The sequence below is a fragment of the Dendrobates tinctorius genome, unplaced genomic scaffold (genome assembly GCF_039654945.1).
Source record: "Dendrobates tinctorius isolate UK_male_01 unplaced genomic scaffold, ASM3965494v1 ptg000039l, whole genome shotgun sequence".
Lineage (NCBI taxonomy): Eukaryota > Metazoa > Chordata > Amphibia > Anura > Dendrobatidae > Dendrobates > Dendrobates tinctorius.
In genome coordinates this window covers 17,971,413-17,990,216 of record NW_027361707.1, presented here as the reverse complement: position 1 = coordinate 17,990,216, position 18,804 = coordinate 17,971,413, and the positions used below count along the sequence as shown (strand labels likewise).

The 18,804-nt window shown below is 46.4% G+C and overlaps 1 protein-coding gene across 2 annotated transcripts in view; it reads left to right on the top strand.

The window, feature by feature from the left end:
• The window catches only part of PPP2R2C (protein phosphatase 2 regulatory subunit Bgamma), a 253,481-nt gene that overhangs the window by 192,373 nt on the left and 42,304 nt on the right, over positions 1-18,804 (top strand). For both annotated transcript variants that reach the window (XM_073574516.1, XM_073574517.1), the window contains exons 4-6: positions 2,285-2,450; positions 4,247-4,359; positions 9,634-9,811. In XM_073574516.1, coding sequence (XP_073430617.1) covers positions 2,285-2,450; positions 4,247-4,359; positions 9,634-9,811 — 457 coding nt within the window. The remainder of the gene's footprint in view (positions 1-2,284; positions 2,451-4,246; positions 4,360-9,633; positions 9,812-18,804) is intronic.

Genomic DNA, 18,804 nt, shown 5'->3' with positions numbered 1-18,804 from the left:
GAACCCCCCACAGCTACTGTTAGTTGTTGTGGATAGGATCAGGGGTCTGCAATCCGATAGCTACCAACCTCTCCGGTTTTCTGGACTTAGCTTGTATTTTTGTTTCTTCCTCCTTCGGTGACTCATTCATAACAGAATAAAAAAAAAACAAGGTAAACAAAACAAAACTAATAAGTTCAATAGCAGAGCAAAAACTTATCTTTGGAAGCAGGAATCAGACTGGTCTCCAAGAATCCAGCAGAGAAATCACCAGCGACTCAGAAGGGCGTCGGCTGCCTTTTATCCAGTCAGCAGTTCCTGTTACCCAGTCATCATCTACCAGATCAGGTGTTTGGTAATTAGCCTCACTACCTTCCTTCACCAGAAGAGGGAGTTCATCAGACATCGACGGTGAAGGGGAAAATGCACTCACAACAGTGCTCGGTGCTCCCTTGGGTTGACCAAAAGGCTCCATCGTTTCGCCCGCTGGTTTTGTAGGACCCAGCTCAATTCACAGGTGACTGGCAATGCGGCCTTGCCTGAGGATCTTCTGCAGACAGTCCTCACTCCAGACCAGCCATAGCTGCCACCAGTGAGGGAGGTAAAGACATGCAAAACCAGTGGGTGGAACGGTGCACTGAGCCTGTTGGCCACACTCAGGATGCACTGAGCACACTAATTGGCATATTTTATTAAGCTATTTTATACTGGCAATTTGGATTGACAGACTAAGCTGAGAGGGGCATATTGTAGAGACAGAGACCCTGATTACAGAAAAGTGTCACTTACTAGGCTGTGTGCTGTATTTTTTTTGAAAATGATAGATTTTTCAGAAGGAGATTATCACTAGAGGACTAGTAGACCTGCTGCCATGAAGTCCATCACGCCCGCACAACTTGATTGGCAGCTTTCTGCCTGTGTACTGTGTACACAGGAAGCTGCCAATCAGTGGTGTGGGTGGAGTTATGCAGGGCTCAGCATTCAGAGCTTGGCTAAATTTGCAACAGAGAAAACAGTTTTTAATCAAAACTGTAGCACTTAGTAAAGTAAGTGATACATTACTAAAATCTGGGTCTCTGTCCTTTCATCATGCTGCTCTCTGATGAAGAAGACAAAACCTGCATGGATTTTCTTTAAGGACTTATTGTGTAACATAGTAACATAGTAACATAGTTTTGAAGGCTGAAGGAAGACCTTATGTCCATCTAGTTCAGCCTATTTTAAGTGCAGCTGTTCTGCATTGTTGATCCTGGGGAAGGCAAAAAACCCACAGAGTAGAAGCTAATTTTCTCCATAGGGAAAAAAAATTCCTTCCCCTAAGCTGGGGAAGAGTAGTGTAAAAGTATAGAACACATGGGGAACTTACATTTGCGTAACTACTAATAAATAATTAATACCCTAGTACGTTAAGTGTTCTAAGTTGATCCATTTTCTTTTAGTGAGGTTTCCTTTAAAGGTAACTTGTTATCAAAAATGTCATTCCTAGACCACCACTATATTGTTAAACATAATAGCAATAGATTTTCAAAGATGTTCCTTAGAGCATAAGTGAAGACATGTATTTACAGTATAAAGTAGTGCCTGCTACTGGTAGAGTCAAGGCGATGGTCTTGTTCCTCTGTGGAGTCATGTAGTGAACAGATGAATCTAGGGCTGTGCATGCACCACATGCTGCTAAAACTGTAAGCTAGGGTTGCATGACTCCTAACGTTACGTGCACACGCTGCGGATTGCAGTGCGGGTTTGGCTGCGTGGATTTTGTAAAATCCGCAGGTAAATCTGCAGGTCAAAAGACCTGCGGTTTTACCTGCGGATTGCTCTGCGGTTTTGCCCTGCAGTTTTTCATCTCCTCAATGGAGGAGATGGCAAACTGCAGCGGAATCCGCAGAAAGAATTGACATGTCAATTCTTTCTGCGGTTTCGAAACCGCAGAAAAACCGCACGGAAAAATCTGCACCGTCTGCACAGCGGTTTTTAACTCCCATAGGGAATAATGGTACTGTACACCGCAGCAGAATCCGCAGGGTGTGCACACAGCCTAAGGAGACCAAGGCCCACCACCTTGACTATTCATTTGTTAACAGGTCGTGATGAACAAGCTATCCATCAGAAACCCATCAGAATAATGAGCTACATTTCAGTGCTCAATAAACTAGCATTTTGCTACAGTAAATTATATGAAGAGGAAACAAATTGAATGATAAGTCAGCAAACTAGGAGGATCGGCTCGTATTTCGCCAAATTCTTATACATTATGTATCATAAACTGTAAAATGTTGCATTATTCTTATTATCTCCCTTGCAGTGTAAGAATGAACCCTGTAATCAGGGCGAGTACAATGTCTATAGCACTTTCCAGAGCCACGAGCCCGAATTTGATTATTTGAAAAGCTTGGAAATAGAAGAAAAAATTAACAAGATTAAATGGCTCCCGCAGCAGAACGCAGCCCACTCCCTTCTGTCTACAAATGGTAGGATCGCAGATCATCTGCCTCCGTGTGCTGCAAATGTTTATGAGGATGTTAACCAGTGCGAAATTCACTTAACTGTCACATGGGTGTCCACAATGGGGCACATTTATTATGAAGGGCGTATGCCGTGCCAGTGTATTTGGAGAGGGAACATAGCCAGAGGAATACTTGGAAATGTCTGCGTGCATGAACCTAGATCCATACTGTACACAAGCAGCCATAAGTTGTCACATGAACTGTACATGTCTCTGAACAGTTACGGATTTTTTCCCACCATTAGAGATTACGGAATACCATTAGATTAGATTGTGCTATAACCTTCTGATCAATGAGAGGAGGGGTTCACCTGCAGGGACCCCCACTGATCCTCACAACAAAGGGGCCACAATGCAAGTTTGTAAGATATTCTTAAATAAGTTCCATGTCAAGGTGTTAGGTGATAGACTAGGGGCTTGTATTCAGCTGAATTCCATTGCTTATTTGCAGGAAACTAGAAAGACCCTTGTAGACCTTTGGTGTCATGGCTTCTGTTTTTACATTATGGGTTATGACCTAATGTGTAATACGCTCTATTGCTTTATAATAGGGTACAGCAAGTAGTCCTGCAGCAAGTGATGTTTTAGGGGTTTCATAGAGCAATGGAAACTGGACTCTTCTATAAATATGCATGACTGGCTCTGTAGTGGCCCCTATTCAGGCGTCACTCTTCGATTGGATGAGAGGATGGTTGAATAGAATGATGCCTAGATGGGTTGATGGAGGGGTGGGGGGGAGCTGCTGGGAGAATAGATGGATGGTGAATGTTTCATAGTTTTTTAGGATTTAAGGTAGATATAAGTCCATTGAGTACAACCTGTAACCTAACTTGGACCGGTTGATGGATGGCTTGACACGATGGATGGATAGATAGATAGATAGATGGATGGATGGATGGATGGATGGATGGATAGATAGATAGATGATAGATACTGTATTTAGATGATAGATAGATGGATGGATGGATTGACGGACGTATTTTGCTGTTCCATGGGTAACTAGTTAGATGAATGGACATATGGGTGATTGGTTGGATGGATAGATTGCTGAATGGGTGAATAGATGAATAAATAAGTTGATGGATGAGTGGACAGAATGATGGATAAATGGTTGGATAGATGAAGGAATGGATTGCTAGTTGGGTGAATAGATGGATAGATGGGTTGATAGGTGAATGCACTTATGCATAGCTAGGTGGATGGATGAATGGATTGCTGAATGAATGGATAATGGATGTGTGAATGGCTAGATGGATGGATAGATGGATTGCTGTATTAATTTGAAGCTGGAATAATGGATGGTAGATGACGTGTGGACAGGAAGTTGGGTGATTTGATGACCACATTGCTGAATGGGTGAATTGATGGATGAATAAGTTGATAGATGAGTTTATTGAAGGTTGGATAGGTGGTTGGATAGGTGGGATGGACAGAGGAATGGATTGTTGACAGGTGGTTGGATGGGTACATGGGTGAATGGAAAATGGATTGGATGGATGAATGGATGGATATATGGAGGAATGGATAACTGGGTAATTTTATGGATGGATGAGCTGATGGATGGAAGTATAAATATATACAGCTAACATGGATATTAAATGCTGACCACTACTTCCCAATCACCAATGCAACTAGTGTAATACACACACAGTGATGTGACATATCATGTTTGCATGTTCTTTGCTTTTCACAACAATCCTGTTTTGGCAGTGTATGAATAGACATTATCAGCGCAGTGAGATTTCTTTCATTACATTCTAGATAAAACTATCAAATTATGGAAAATTAGTGAGCGTGATAAGAGGCCAGAGGGGTACAACCTCAAAGATGAAGAAGGGAAGTTGAAAGATCTTTCCACCGTGACCTCTTTACAGGTAAGCAGTACATAGCTTCTGATAGTCAAACATATTTTGGTTTCCACCGTAGTGCCTCCATTAGCTCGGGCCACCGTAACCCTATGTGTGCTTACCAGCTACAGAACCCCAATAAGTGCCATGGGCCATTGTGTTCAGCATTAGTTACATCATTCACAGTTCTCCCATTAGTACCATTCACCATATTGCTTGTCAAATGACATTGCCTTGCAAAATTTCTTTGTGCGGTACTGTGTTACACGTATTATCGTCAGGGCCGGTTTTAGGCAAAGTGGGGTCCTAGGCAAAGTTTAAAATGGGGCCCCAAATGCTAACATATTGCACATCACACAGAAGAATTTTGGTTGTATTCACTTCCCATAGTATAATGCACCCCATAGTTCTTCATATAGTATAATGTATTCCCCATAGTCCTCGATACAGTATAATGCAGCCCACATATAGTATAATGCAGCTAACCCATAGAACATAATGCAGCCACCCCACAGAGTATAACACAACCACCCCACAGAGTATAATCTAGCCACTCCACAGAATATAATGTAACCCCCCATAGAATATAATGCAGCCCCCATCATAAAATCTAATGAAGCCCCCATGCAATATAATGCAGCCCCCCATAGAATACAATGTAGCCCCCTCATATAGTATAATGTAGCCCCCTCATAAAATATGATGCAATCACCCCTCATAGAATATAATAAACATAATACAGCCCCCTTAGAATATAATGTAGCCCTGAATAGAATAGAATACAGCCCACCTCCCCATAGAATATAATGTAGCCCCATCAAAGAGTATGATGCAATCCTCCCTCATAAAATCTAATACCACCCCCCATAAAATATAATGTAGCCCCCCATAAAATATAATAAAGTGTTGTGAATTCTCTGGCTCAGACTTATGAGCCGAAGCTCACCCTGCTCCCTCCAGTGGTTACTGGAGGTAGTGGAGCTGGCCAGATTGACAGAGATCTGCCACCTGATGATGATAATGACAACTGGAGATCTGGGGTTACGGATTTAAGTATTTTAGTCTGCAGACTTCCTGCAATCCCTGCTGATGATTGCTTTCCTGTGCATTCAGAGGTCTGATGTCTCATGCCCTATTCCTGTATTGTTCAGCTAAGTGATTCATTTGCTAATCCTTTGCATCTGATCTGTTTTTGGCTATCTCTTAGCATGGGGATGAATGGAAGACGGTGTTTAATACCCCAGAGGGACATTTTGAGTACCTGGTGATGCCTTTTGGGCTCACTAATGCCCCTTCTGTCTTCCAATCTTTTATGAACGATATTTTTGTGGATACGTTTTTGATCATTTATCTGGATGATATTTTGATCTTTTCCAGTGTTTGGGATTCTCATGTGGAACATGTCCGGACTGTGTTCCGGATTTTGAGGGAAAATACTCTGTATGTTAAGGGATCGAAGTGTCTCTTTGGTGTACAGAGGATTTCGTTTTTGGGATTCATTTTGTCTCCGTCTGCTATTGAAATGGACCCGGCCAAGGTACAGGCCATTTATGATTGGGTTCAGCCCACTTCTTTGAAGGCTCTCCAGAAGTTTTTGGGTTTTGCTAATTTGTACCGTAAATTTATAAGTAATTTTTCTGGTATTGTTAAACCACTGAATGATTTGACCAAAAAGGGCGCTGATGTGGTGAATTGGTCTACAGAGGCAGTATCGGCATTTCAGGAGCTTAAGCGGAGATTCACTTCTGCTCCGGTTCTTCGGCAACCTGATGTCTCACTCCCATTTCAGGTGGAGATAGATGCTTCTGAGATTGGTGCAGGAGCCTTTTTGTCCCAAAGAGATCCGGTAACTTCTAAGATGAATCCCTGTGCCTTCTTTTCTCGAAAATTTTCCCCATCTGAACGTAACTATGACGTGGGGAATCGGGAATTGTTGGCCATGAAATGGGCATTTGAAGAGTGGAGACATTGGTTGGAGGGAACTAGACATCAAGTTGTGTCCTCACCGACCACAAGAATTTGATATATCTTGAATCAGCCAAGCGCTTGAATCCTAGACAGGCTAGGTGGACCTTGTTTTTCACGCGTTTTAATTTTGTGGTCTCCTTTCTTCCGGGCACTAAGAATGTTAAGGCTGTCGCCCTTTCCAGGAGTTTCTTTGCGGATTCTCTTGATGTGACCGAGCCTACTACCATTCTAAATGATGGTGTAGTTCTTTCCGCCATCTCTCCTGATTTGAGATGTGCCCTGGAGGAATTTCAGGAGGATAAACCTGAACGATGCCCTATGAGAAAATTGTATGTCCCTGACCAGTGGAGGAAAAGAGTAATGTCTGAAATTCATTGCTCCGCGTTGGCTGGTCATCCAGGTATCTTTGGTACCAGAGATTTGGTGAGTCTTTCTTTTTGGTGGCCTGCCTTATCTCGTGATGTCAGGAATTTTGTGCAGTCCTGTGGGACTTGTTCTCGGTCCAAGCCCTGTTCTCGTGCTAGTGGTTTGTTGATGCCCCTGCCACTGCCCAGGAGGCCGTGGACCCATGTCTCAATGGATTTTATCTCTGATCTCCCTGTCTCTCAGAGAATGACTGTTAATTGGGTGATCTGTGATAGATTTTCTAAGATGGTCCATCTTGTACCACTCCCAAAGTTGCCATCTTTTTCTGAGTTAGTGCCCGTGTTTTTACAACAGGTGGTTCGTCTGCATGGGATTCCTGAGAACGTTGTGTCGGACAGAGGAGTCCAGTTTGTTTCCAGATTTTGGAGAGCTTTTTGTTCCAAACTGGGAATTCAGTTGTCTTTCTCCTCTGCATTTCATCCTCAGACCAATGGGCAGACTGAGAGAACAAACCAGACTTTGAAGTCCTATTTGAGATGTTTCATATCTGCTGATCAGGATGATTGGGTCTCATTTTTGCCATTGGCTGAATTCGCACTAAACAATACGGCTAGTTCTGCCATTCTGATGTCTCCTTTCTTTTGTAACTTTGGGTTTCATCCTCGATTTTCTTTGGGGCAGGTGGAAGCTTCTGCCTGCCCAGGTGTGGATTCTGTGGTAGAGAGAATGCAGGAGATTTGGAACCAAGTAGTGGATAAGTTGTTCCACTCTCAGGAAAAGGCCCAACGGTTTTCCAACCGGCATAGGACCATTGGTCCCCGGTTTAAAGTGGGTGATATGGTTTGGTTGTCCTCAAAAAATATTCCCATGAAGGTTGCATCTCCAAAATTGAAGCCAAAGTTTATTGGACCTTATAAGATTTTGGAAATCCTTAACCCCTTTCTTTCCGTTTGGCTCTTCCAGTTATGTTAAAGATTCATAATGTTTTCATAAATCTTTGTTGAAAAGGTTTGTGGAGCCAGTGGTTCCCATGGTGGCGCCCCCTGACCCTGTACTGGTTGAGGGTAATTTGGAGTAAGAAGTAGAGAAGATATTGGATTCTCATCTGGCTAGACAGAGACTTCAGTACTTGGTCAAGTGGAAGGGTTATGGCCAAGAGGATAATTCTTGGGTTTCTGCTGCTGACATCCATGCCAAGAGATTGATTCGTGCCATTCACCGGGCCCATTCTGATCGGCCTGGTGGCGTGGATGAGGGTTCGGTGACCTTTCCTCAAAGGGGGGGTACTGTTGTGAATTCTCTGGCTCAGACTTATGAGCCGAAGCTCCCCCTGCTCCCTCCGGTGGTTACTGGAGGTAGTGGAGCTGGCCAGATTGACAGAGATCTGCCACCTGATGATGATAATAACGATTGGAGATCTGGGGTTACGGATTTAAGTATTTTAGTCTGCAGACTTCCTGCAATCCCTGCTGATGATTGCTTTCCTGTGCATTCAGAGGTCTGATGTCTCCTGCCCTGTTCCTGTATTGTCCAGCTAAGTGATTCTTTTGCTATTCCTTTGCATCTGATCTGTTTTTGTCTATCTCTGCTTGTTGTGTGGGTTCAGCTTGCTCCTGCTAGGGGGTGCTGGACCACCGCTCCATATGTTACTGCTTGTGTCAGTTTGTTCAGTCCCCTGTTATATTGGTCTCTTTTGCTTTGCTTCCAATTAATACCGGAGTGCTGATATAGTGGGCCCGAAGTCGTGTGACTTCAGTGTTTTTTGTGTACATCAGATGTGTTGGATTTTTCAGGGTTTTTGCATGATTGCAGACAGTGTTTTTTCTTTCTTAACCTGTCTAGTCAGTTTGGGCCCCATCATTTGCTCAGTCTATTTTTCTGCCTGCGTATGTGTTTCATCTTGTCTTGCCGACAATATATGTTTGGGGGCTATCTATTCCTTTGGGGTCTGCTCCGGGGCAGTTTAGATTTCACCTTTCTTGCTTTAGGCTTAGTTAGCTCTCCGGCTGTGACGAGGCGTCTAGGGCATCGTAGGTACGCTCCACGGCTACTGCTAGTTGTGTGGATAGGATCAGGGGTCGGCAATCCGCTTAGTTACCAATCTCTCTGGTTTTCTGCTGGCTTAGCCTGTTCCTGCTATCCTCCCCGGTGACCCATTCATAACAATACAGCCCACCTCCCCATAGAATATAATGTAGCCTCCCATAGAATATAATGTAGCCTCCCATAGTATATAACACAGCCTCTCCCATAGAATATAATGTTCCCCCCATAGTATATAACACAGCCTCCCTCATAGAATATAATGTACCCCCCATAGTATATAGCACAGCCCACATAGCATATAGCACAGCCCACATAGTATATAGCAGAGCCACATAGTATATAGCAGAGCCACATAGTATATAGCACAGCCCACATAGTATATAGCACAGCCCACATAGTATATAGCACAGCCCACATAGTATATAAAACACAGCCCACATAGTATATAGTATATAACACAGCCCACATAGTATATACCACAGCCCACATAGTGTATAACACAGCCCACATCTCCCCCCCGAGAATGGCCCCACAGTCCAGTACTCACTGTTATATATAAAAAACAAACACAATCCTCACCTCTCCTCGTGCCTGCGCTGCTCCCAGCTCCTGTCTCAGCGGCTGCACTGCCTGGCACACAGTGAGTGCGTGATGACATCGCGCACCCGCAATGTCAGAGGCAGAGCGGGGAAAGATGGGAGAGGGAGCCTCAGCTGACGCTCTCTCCTCCATCATTGCTTTGAACTGTATCGTGGGAGTCAGCGCTGGCGGCAGGCGGGCCCCCCTGCCTTATGGGCCCCATAGCGGCTGCATGAAGTGGTGCTAGCTGGGGGATCTTGGGGGAGCGGGGACCCTAGGCAGCTGCCTGGTCTGCCTGCCCCTAACGCCAGCCCTGATTATCGTGTGTTCTTCTATTTTCAGGTGCCTGTTCTTAAGCCCATGGATTTAATGGTAGAAGTTTCCCCAAGAAGAATATTTTCTAATGGACACACATATCATGTCAACTCCATCTCTGTCAACAGTGACTGTGAGACGTACATGTCAGCCGATGATCTTAGGATTAACCTCTGGCACTTGGCAATCACAGACCGAAGCTTCAGTATCCTTTTATATAGCAAAAAAACCTGCAAAAAAGTCACAAATTGTGAAAGTTTCAATTGTTTGCAACGTGCTCATCAAAAGTTGAAAAAGTGGGCACGGATTATCAGAAGAGGAGCATGGCCATCATCCTATAGACTGATTTATTAGAGCTTATGATGTAGCTTCTGACTTCCGGACAGTCTGAAGCTACTGTCACAAGATTGAATGGTGCTTTAAAACTGTGAAGACTCTGGAGGGTCAGTATATGACCTGGAACAGAGGGCTTACGTTTGAAGCACCACTCCAGCGCTGGAAAAAAAACAGCTGGAGTGGTGCTTTGAGCAATACACCAGAAACTTGCAAAATTTGGTGCTAGTCTGCACCTGCTCATGGTACTCTGTTATAACTGGAAAAAGGGGCCCAGCTCCATATTGAGCCTCCTGGTTTTGGGATGGGTGTGATGATCAGGTGTGGACATACTTTTAGCTATATGTTTTCTATTTTCTATTAGGTCTATGACATCACATGATTAATGTCTAACTTGCTGACTCCTTCTAAGATTTATGTAGAAACACGAGGTCTATTTTCCCTGTATGAGTCATGAGTCACTGTAAAAGTCCCTAGCATGGGGGAGGAGGGAGCAGCTGAGTCAGGAGATGAAGTGAGGACTGATTTCTGCAAGGACTAGATTCCACCTGTTTCTACACAGAGCAGAGAAAAGAGAATTAACAGGGTAGAAAGGCAAAATGAGCAATTGTAAGTACACAGTGCAATATAATATGATGGTTGCAATATATTAAGAGCATTAAAACTTTGATGGAAGTGCTTCTTAAAGGGGTTATACTGTGGCGCCCCTGAGGCTCAGTCGCCACAGAGGTACTGCACCTCCTCCTGAGGTGTGGTGCCCCACCGCCCAGGTAAGGTGGGAACTCCTGACCATGCTCCAACACCTGCACCCCACACCACAAAGTAGTGTAGCAAAGCACCTTCGGCGGCTCCCTGCTTGGAGTATAGCAAAGCACCCATTGGTGGCTCCCTGCTTGGAACACGAAACGTGCTGGGAAGTGGGTGGAGTTAGTTTACATTACAAGGAGCGGGAAGAGTTTGAGTTAGTTAGTCAGTAGTTGATTGAGGAGCGAGAGAGAAGAAGATCCCTAGAGAGTGGGATAGATGGATGCAAGTGCTGCAGCAGATTCCAGTGATCTGGGTCTGCTGGCACGGGAAAGAGAGAACAAGAGAGCAACATAGACTGAAAGCTTGACTCTCCATAGAAGGAAAGGATTACTACGGAACGTGAGGAGTAAAAGAGAACAGAGGACGTGGGTGAGAAGAGAACCCTTCCTAGAAGTTCTAAGCGCAAGGCCGGGGCCCGGTCCCCGAGGTTGTACGGATACTAATGGTCCTGCAGCAGACACCGGAGGAATAGAAGTAGTGACCACTTTATTCCCACACAATACTTGGGGGCACAACAGCAACTGGATAGTGAGCCGGGACTTAGCAGCGAGGAGTCCCCGAAGCAGGCTACAGCTGTCTGCCGTACAAGTAGAGTTCATAGGAACATCAGACAGGAGGAACTCCAGTGTAACTCAGTACTAGGAGTACTTCATCTAAAGGCGCTATAAGAGGAGACGTTCAGAAAGGCACAAGTTGGCGGAGTGTTGGAAAGGAGTATTCCATCTAGCCTGGGGGGTTGACTGAGTCCCAGACCCGGAGGACACGGCACAGAAGCGGGCACCTGTTTGTGCAACAGACTGTGAGTAAAGCTTTGGAACTACAAGCCCTGGTGTCCTCCACTTATTCCAGCGTCAACCTGCCCGGCACCGCTACATCCCCTGCGCCTGACACTACACCACCTAAGTGTCACCATATCTACTCTGCCCTGGGAAAACAGCCCTGCCTGTGGAGGGCTATACCATCCCTGCTGCACCACACCATCTGTCCCAGAGGATCTGTCTGCAGCGTCGGTCTAACATCTGGGTCGCCCCCAGGACTGTGGGGTACTCGGTACCAGGCTGGTGTCAGGGGAATGTGCCACAGCAGCAGTGACCCGGACCGTGGCCCTGGGCGCCCAAGTTAATGGCGGAATGAATATGTAGTTAATGGAATGGAATAGTTTGTGACGCCACCTGTGGTGCTCGGCAAGGGAGGTGTTAAGCCGACGCTGCAGACAGATCCCCTGGGACAGATGGTAGGATGCAGCAGTGATGGTATAGCCCTCCACAGGCAGGGCTGATGTCCCAGGGCAGTGTAGTTGTAATGGTTGTGGAAAGGCGCAGGCAGTGTAAAGAATGGTACCCAGATGTAGCGGTGCTGAGTGGGTTCGCGCAAGAATGAATGGAGGACACCGAGGCTTGCAATTCCAAAGCTTTACTCACAGTCTACGGTACACAAGGGTGCCTGCCTCCGGGCCGTGTCCTCCGGGTCAGAGACTCAGCCAACCTCCAGGCCAGATGGAAAGCTCCTCTCCAACACTCCGCCAACATGTACCTTTCCTGAACGACTCCTGTATTGCGCCTTAAGGTGTGAAGATCTCCAGTACCGTGGTACTCTGGAGTTCCTCCTGTCAGATGTTGCTAACAATTCTACTCGTATGGCAGACAGCTGTAGCCTCTCTCAGGGACTCCTTTCTCCGGAGTCCTGGCTCTCTATTCAATTGCTGTTGTGCCCCAAGTCTTAGTAGGAAGTAGTGCATTTACAGCCAACTACTCCACCGGTGTCTTCTGCAGAACCATAAGTGTCCATACAACCTCAGGGACCAGGGACCGGCCTTGCGCTGAGAACCTATAGGCAGGGTTCCTCTTCCAACCCACGACTCCTCTCTGTTCTCTCTACTCCTTCGTTCCGTACTGATCCTTCTCTCTCTTATGGAAGCTTAGGTTGCAGTTCTACGTCTTTCTCCTTCTGTTCCTTTCCCATGCCAGCTGGCTCAGATCACTGAGGCAGCTGCAGCACTCCTTCCTCCATCCCTTCTTCCAGGGATCCCCACTCCTCCCGAGTGGCTTCCTTCCTCACTGACCTTCTGTCAGACTGAACCTCCAGACTGAACCCCTAATCCTACACTTTCCCACTCTTTTATATATCTAAGCTCCACCCACCTCCCAGCACATCCAGTGTTCCATGCAGGGAGCCACCAGAGGTGCTCTGCTACTCTCTAAGCACTGAGCCGCAATGTGGTTGTGCAGAACTACCCTGTTGTGTGGGGTGCGAGTGTTGGAGTGTGGAAAGGAGCTCCCAACTTACCTAGGTGGTGGGGCACTACACCTTAGGAGAAGGTGCAGTACCTCTGTGGCGACTGAGCCTCAGGGGCGCCACACATCTACATTGCCGAACACCACAGGTGGCGTCACGACTTATTCATTCACACTGAACATTTACCATGGGCTCCCAGGGCCACGGACCGGGTCACAGCTACCGTGACAACTCCCATTGAGATCCAACGGGTCCGGTACGGAGTACCCCACAGCCCTGGGTGTGAGGGCGTCCCAACTTGGCGTCACGAACAGGATGACGAGACCCAATGCCATCGGGTTCTGTGTGCCTACGATTTATTGAACTTAAAAGCTTGTGGAAATGTGCCGAAGGCCACATTTGATAGACTGTGAAATGAACACTAGAAATGGCCGCTGGCGCGGTGAAGAAGGGCGTGACAACATGTGTGGTCCTAAGAAAAGACCGCAAACTGTTCTGGGCCTCCCCTGTCTGAACTTCTATGCAACTGCAACATGGCCCACCCCCCGAGGGGTTCGTGTACTGGCTTGGTATGGAGGAGTAGGAAAAAGACGCCGCCTTCAGAAGAAGGGGTGAAGGCCAGTGGCGGGAAAAGAGCTGAGACAGGAAGAAGAACGTGGAAACGCCATCTTGGAAGGAGAAGGGAGGAGGCCTGTAGAGCGCACGGAGGTTGAGTCGGATCTCCCCGGCGCCATGGCTGAAGGCTCCAACCCAATTCATGAGATGAACCGCCAGCAGCTGGAAGAAGAGATTACCCGGCTGACACACCATCTGCAGCTGAGGCAGGAGGCCTTACGGAGGTTGAGCAGGCAGCACGTCCAGGAGGGGCCTACACCACCGGCACCTCTGGACCCGGTACCTTCACCAGTGGTACCTGTCACCGCTGAACCGGACTGTCCTCAGGCAGCGCAAATATACACCTCCACGCTGTCTATACGGCTGGCTGCGACCTGTCCGGAAGAGTCACCGGAGACCCCGGGAGCTGAGGCCGTGCTCCCGCCTGGATCTGACGCAGCTGCGCAGGTCCCACTGGAGGCCCCTGCGGACCCGGAGCCGCCATCTGCTCCACCACTGCCGGCATCCGGACCCGCCATTCCGGTGGATATCCCTGCAGCTGGCCACCGTTTCGAGCCTGCACCGGAACACCGCCGGGAGGCCCCAGGTGTTATGAGTTCATTTTCCCCTTCACCATTGAGGTCTGATGAACTCCCTCTTCTGGTGAAGGAAGGTAGTGAGGCTGATTACCAAGCACCTGAGCTGGGAGAGGATGACTGGGCGACGGGGATCTCTGACTGGATATAAGGCAGCCGACGCCCTTCTGCCTCGCTGGTGATTTCTCTGTGGAATTCTAGGAGACCAGTCTGATTCCTGCTCCTCAAAAGCTAAGTTTTCTGCTTTGCCTTTTTGCATTTGTGTTTTGGTTTTAGTTTGCCTTGCTTTTCTGGATTCTGCCATTCCCTGCTGGGGTGAGCTGAATTCCTTTTTGCCTTTTTGCTCTGTCTTCAGAAAATACCTGAGTACTGACATAGTCTTTTTGAAGCCTAGAGTCTTCAGGGCCTTTTTCCCTGTCAGTCTGTTGGCTCTTATTTTGATAGGGTTTTTCGCGGATTGCAGACAGCAGCTTTCCTATCCTGTCCTATCTAGTTAGCTTGGGCTCCATCATTTGCTCAGCCTATCTTTCTATCTGTGTTAGTGTTTTTTCTTCTTGCTTCACCGTCATTATATGTTGGGGGCTGCCTATTGCTTTGGGGTCTGCTCTGGGGCAGTTTAGATTTCCCTTTCTGTCTTTAGGCTATTTAGCTCTCCGGCTGTGATCGAGGGGTCTAGGGCACCGTAGGAACCCCCCACGGCTACTGCTAGTTGTTGTTGATAGGTTCAGGGGTCTGCAATCTGATAGCTGCCAACTTCTCTGGTTTTCTGGACTTAGCTAGCATTTCTGTTTTTGCCTCCTACGGTGACTCATTCATAACAGAATCACCAGCCATACCGCAGATCCTAGGGTACTCAATAGCAGGAAAGAATTTTAAAAAAAAAGTGTGTATATTTTTTCCTCTATATCTCTGAGGCCGTAGGGGGAATTTTTTTTTTTTCTCTTAATGGAGATAAAGCAATTGTCTGATCGTGTGGAGTAGCTCGCTGCGGAAGTGCGGGGAATTTCCGCCTATCTTGATCATTCACATGCTGCTGAACCAAAGATCCCTAACTCCTGATGTGTTTTTTGGGGATCGGTCTAAATTTTTGAATTTCAAAAATAATTGGAAATTATTTTTTGCCTTGAAGCCTAACTCGTCAGGGAGCTCCGCGCAGCAGGTTAAAATTGTCATCTCTTTGCTGCGTGGCGATCCCCAGGATTGGGCGTTTTCTTTGAAACCAGATGATCCTAGTCTGACTAATGTGAATGCATTTTTTCAAGCCTTGGGGTTGTTGTATGACGAACCTAATGCCATTGATCAGGCTGAAAAGACCCTGTTGGCATTGAGCCAGGGTCAAGATTCTGCAGAATTGTACTGTCAAAAATTCCGAAAGTGGGCGGTCCTTACTGCCTGGAATGATAATGCATTGGCAGCTCCCTTTCGGAAGGGTTTGTCAGAAGCCATAAAAGATACTATGGTGGGATTTCCTGTTCCCTCTGGTCTGGACGATTCTATGTCATTAGCCATTCAGGTTGATCAGCGTTTACGTGAACGCAGGACTGCACGAGAGGTGTTGCCACCTGTTGAACAAGTGTCTGAACCTATGCAATGTGATAGAGTTTTGTCCAGGGAACAACGTCAGGAGTTCAGAAAGCGTAATAAGCTGTGTTTTTTTTGTGGAGATGCCTTGCATATTATTTCTGTCTGTCCTAAACGAGAGAAACATTTTGCACACACGTTTTCTGTGGGTGGTGTTCAACCTAAGTTTCTTCTGGCAATTACGCTGATCTGCTCCCTGTCCACATTTTCCGCCAAGGCTTTTGTGGATTCGGGAGCAGCCCTGAACCTAATGGACTTGGATTTTGCTAAACGTTGTGGATTTCCTATGACACCTCTGCGGACGCCTATCCCTTTGAGGGGGATTGATGCTACTCCTTTGGCGAAAAATAAACCTCAGTTTTGGACCCATGTGGTAATGCGGGTCGCCCCAAACCATCAAGAAAATTGCAGATTTTTGGTGTTGCATAATTTGCATGATACCATTCTTCTGGGGTTTCCCTGGTTGCAAATTCATAATCCAGTTTTGGACTGGAAATCTGTGGCTGTGGTGAGTTGGGGTTGTCGGTGTGCCCTTAGTGAGGCTCCGGTTTTTTCCACCTCTCCTCAGTCGCATGATGTTCCTGACTATTTGGCGGACTCTTATGATGTATTTAGTGAGAATGAGTCCGCGCCTTTGCCTCCTCATAGGAGTTATGACTGTGCAATTGAACTGAGCCCGGGGTGTAAATTTCCCAAGGGTCGGCTCTTCAATTTATCTGTACCCGAGCACGAGGCTATGCGATCCTATATTAAGGAGGCGTTGGAGAAGGGTCATGTTAGACCATCCTCTTCACCATTAGGTGCTGGGTTTTTTTTCGTGGCCAAAAAGGATGGTTCATTAAGGCCTTGTATTGATTATCGTGCCCTCAACAAAATTACTATTAAATATCAGTATCCGTTACCCCTGATTTTGGATCTATTCTCCAGAGTTAAAGGTGCTTGCTGGTTTACCAAGCTTGACCTCAGGGGGGCGTATAATCTTATCCGCATTAAGCATGGGGATGAATGGAAAACGGCGTTTAATACTCCAGAGGGACATTTTGAGTACCTGGTGATGCCTTTTGGGCTCACTAATGCCCCATCTGTCTTCCAGTGCTTCATGAACGACATTTTCCGAGACTTTGTGGATAAATTTTTGATTATCTATCTGGATGATATTTTGATCTTCTCCAAGGATTGGGATTCTCACGTGGAACATGTTCGGACGGTGTTCCGGATCTTGAGGGAGAATTCCCTGTATGTCAAAGGATCGAAATGCCTTTTTGGGGTACAGAGGATTTCATTTTTGGGATTAATTTTGTCTCCGTCAACTATTGAAATGGATCAGGCCAAGGTACAGGCCATTTATGATTGGGTTCAGCCCACTTCTTTGAAGGCCCTTCAGAAGTTTTTGGGCTTTGCTAATTTTTATTGGAAATTTATAGCAAAATTTTCTAGTATTGCCAAGCCATTGACTGATCTGACTAAGAAGAGTGCTGATGTGTTGAATTGGTTTCCGGAGGCTGTTTCTTCCTTTCAGGAGCTGAAGCGAAGATTCACTTCTGCCCCGGTTTTGCGGCAACCTGATGTCTCACTCCCGTTCCAGGTAGAGGTGGACGCTTCTGAGATTGGTGCAGGAGCTGTTTTGTCCCAAAAGGATCTTGTAACATCTAAAATGAATCCCTTGTGCTTTCTTTTCCCGAAAGTTCTCCCCATCTGAACGTAACTATGATGTGGGGAATCGGGAACTGTTGGCCATGAAATGGGCATTTGAGGAGTGGAGACATTGGTTGGAGGGAGCTAAACATCAAGTCGTGGTCCTCACTGACCACAAGAATTTGATTTACCTGGAGTCGGCCAAACGCTTGAACCCTAGACAGGCTAGATGGGCCTTGTTTTTTACACGTTTTGATTTTGTGGTCTCTTTTCTTCCTGGCACTAAGAATGTCAAGGCTGGCGCTCTTTCTAGGAGCTTCTTTGCTGATTCTCCTGTGGTGACCAAGCCTGCTACCATCTTAGGCGAAGGGGTAGTTCTTTCTGCCATCTCGCCCGATTTGAGACGTGCTCTGGAAGAGTTCCAAGAGGACAAACCTGAGCATTGTCCCAGTGGAAAGTTGTATGTTCCTGACCAGTGGAAGAAGAGAGTGATGTCTGAAGTTCATTGCTCTGCATTGGCTGGTCATCCAGGTATTTTTGGTACTAGATATCTGGTGAGTCGGTCTTTTTGGTGGCCCGCCTTGTCTCGTGATGTCAGGAATTTTGTGCAGTCCTGTGGGACTTGCTCCCGGTCTAAACCTTGTTCTCGCTCTAGTGTGTTGTTGATGCCTTTGCCGGTCCCCAGGAGGCCATGGACCCATATTTCAATGGATTTCATCTCTGATATGCCTGTCTCTCAGAGAATGACTGTTATTTGGGTGATTTGTGATAGGTTCTCTAAGATGGTTCATCTTGTACCATTCCCTAAGTTGCCATCTTCTTCTAAGTTGGTGCCCCGTTTTTGCAACAGGTTCGCTTGCAAGGGATTCCTGAGAACATTGTATCTGACAGAGGAGTTCAGTTTGTGTCTAGATTTTGGAGGACGTTCTGTTCCAAGCTGGGAATTCAGTTGCCCTTCTCCTCTGCGTTTCACCCTCAGACCAATAGGCAGACGGAGAGAACAAACCAGACCTTGGAGTCGTATTTGAGATGTTTTATTTCCGCTGATCAGGATGATTGGGTTTCATTTTTGCCCTTGGCCGAATTTGCTTTAAATAATAGAGCTAGTTCTGCCACTTTGATGTCACCTTTTTTTTGTAACTTTGGGTTTCATTCTTGATTTTCTTCAGGGCAGGTGGAGCCTTCTGCCTGCCCAGGTGTTGACACTGTGGTGGAGAGAATGCACCAGATCTGGGACCAAGTGGTGGATAAGTTATCTCTCTCCCAGGAAAAGGCCCAGCGGTTTTCCAACCGACATAGGACCATTGGTCCCCAGTTTAAGGTGGGTGATATGGTTTGGTTATCATCAAAAAATATCGCTATGAAGGTAGATTCTACTAAGTTTAAGCCTAGATTTATTGGGCCTTACAAGATTTTG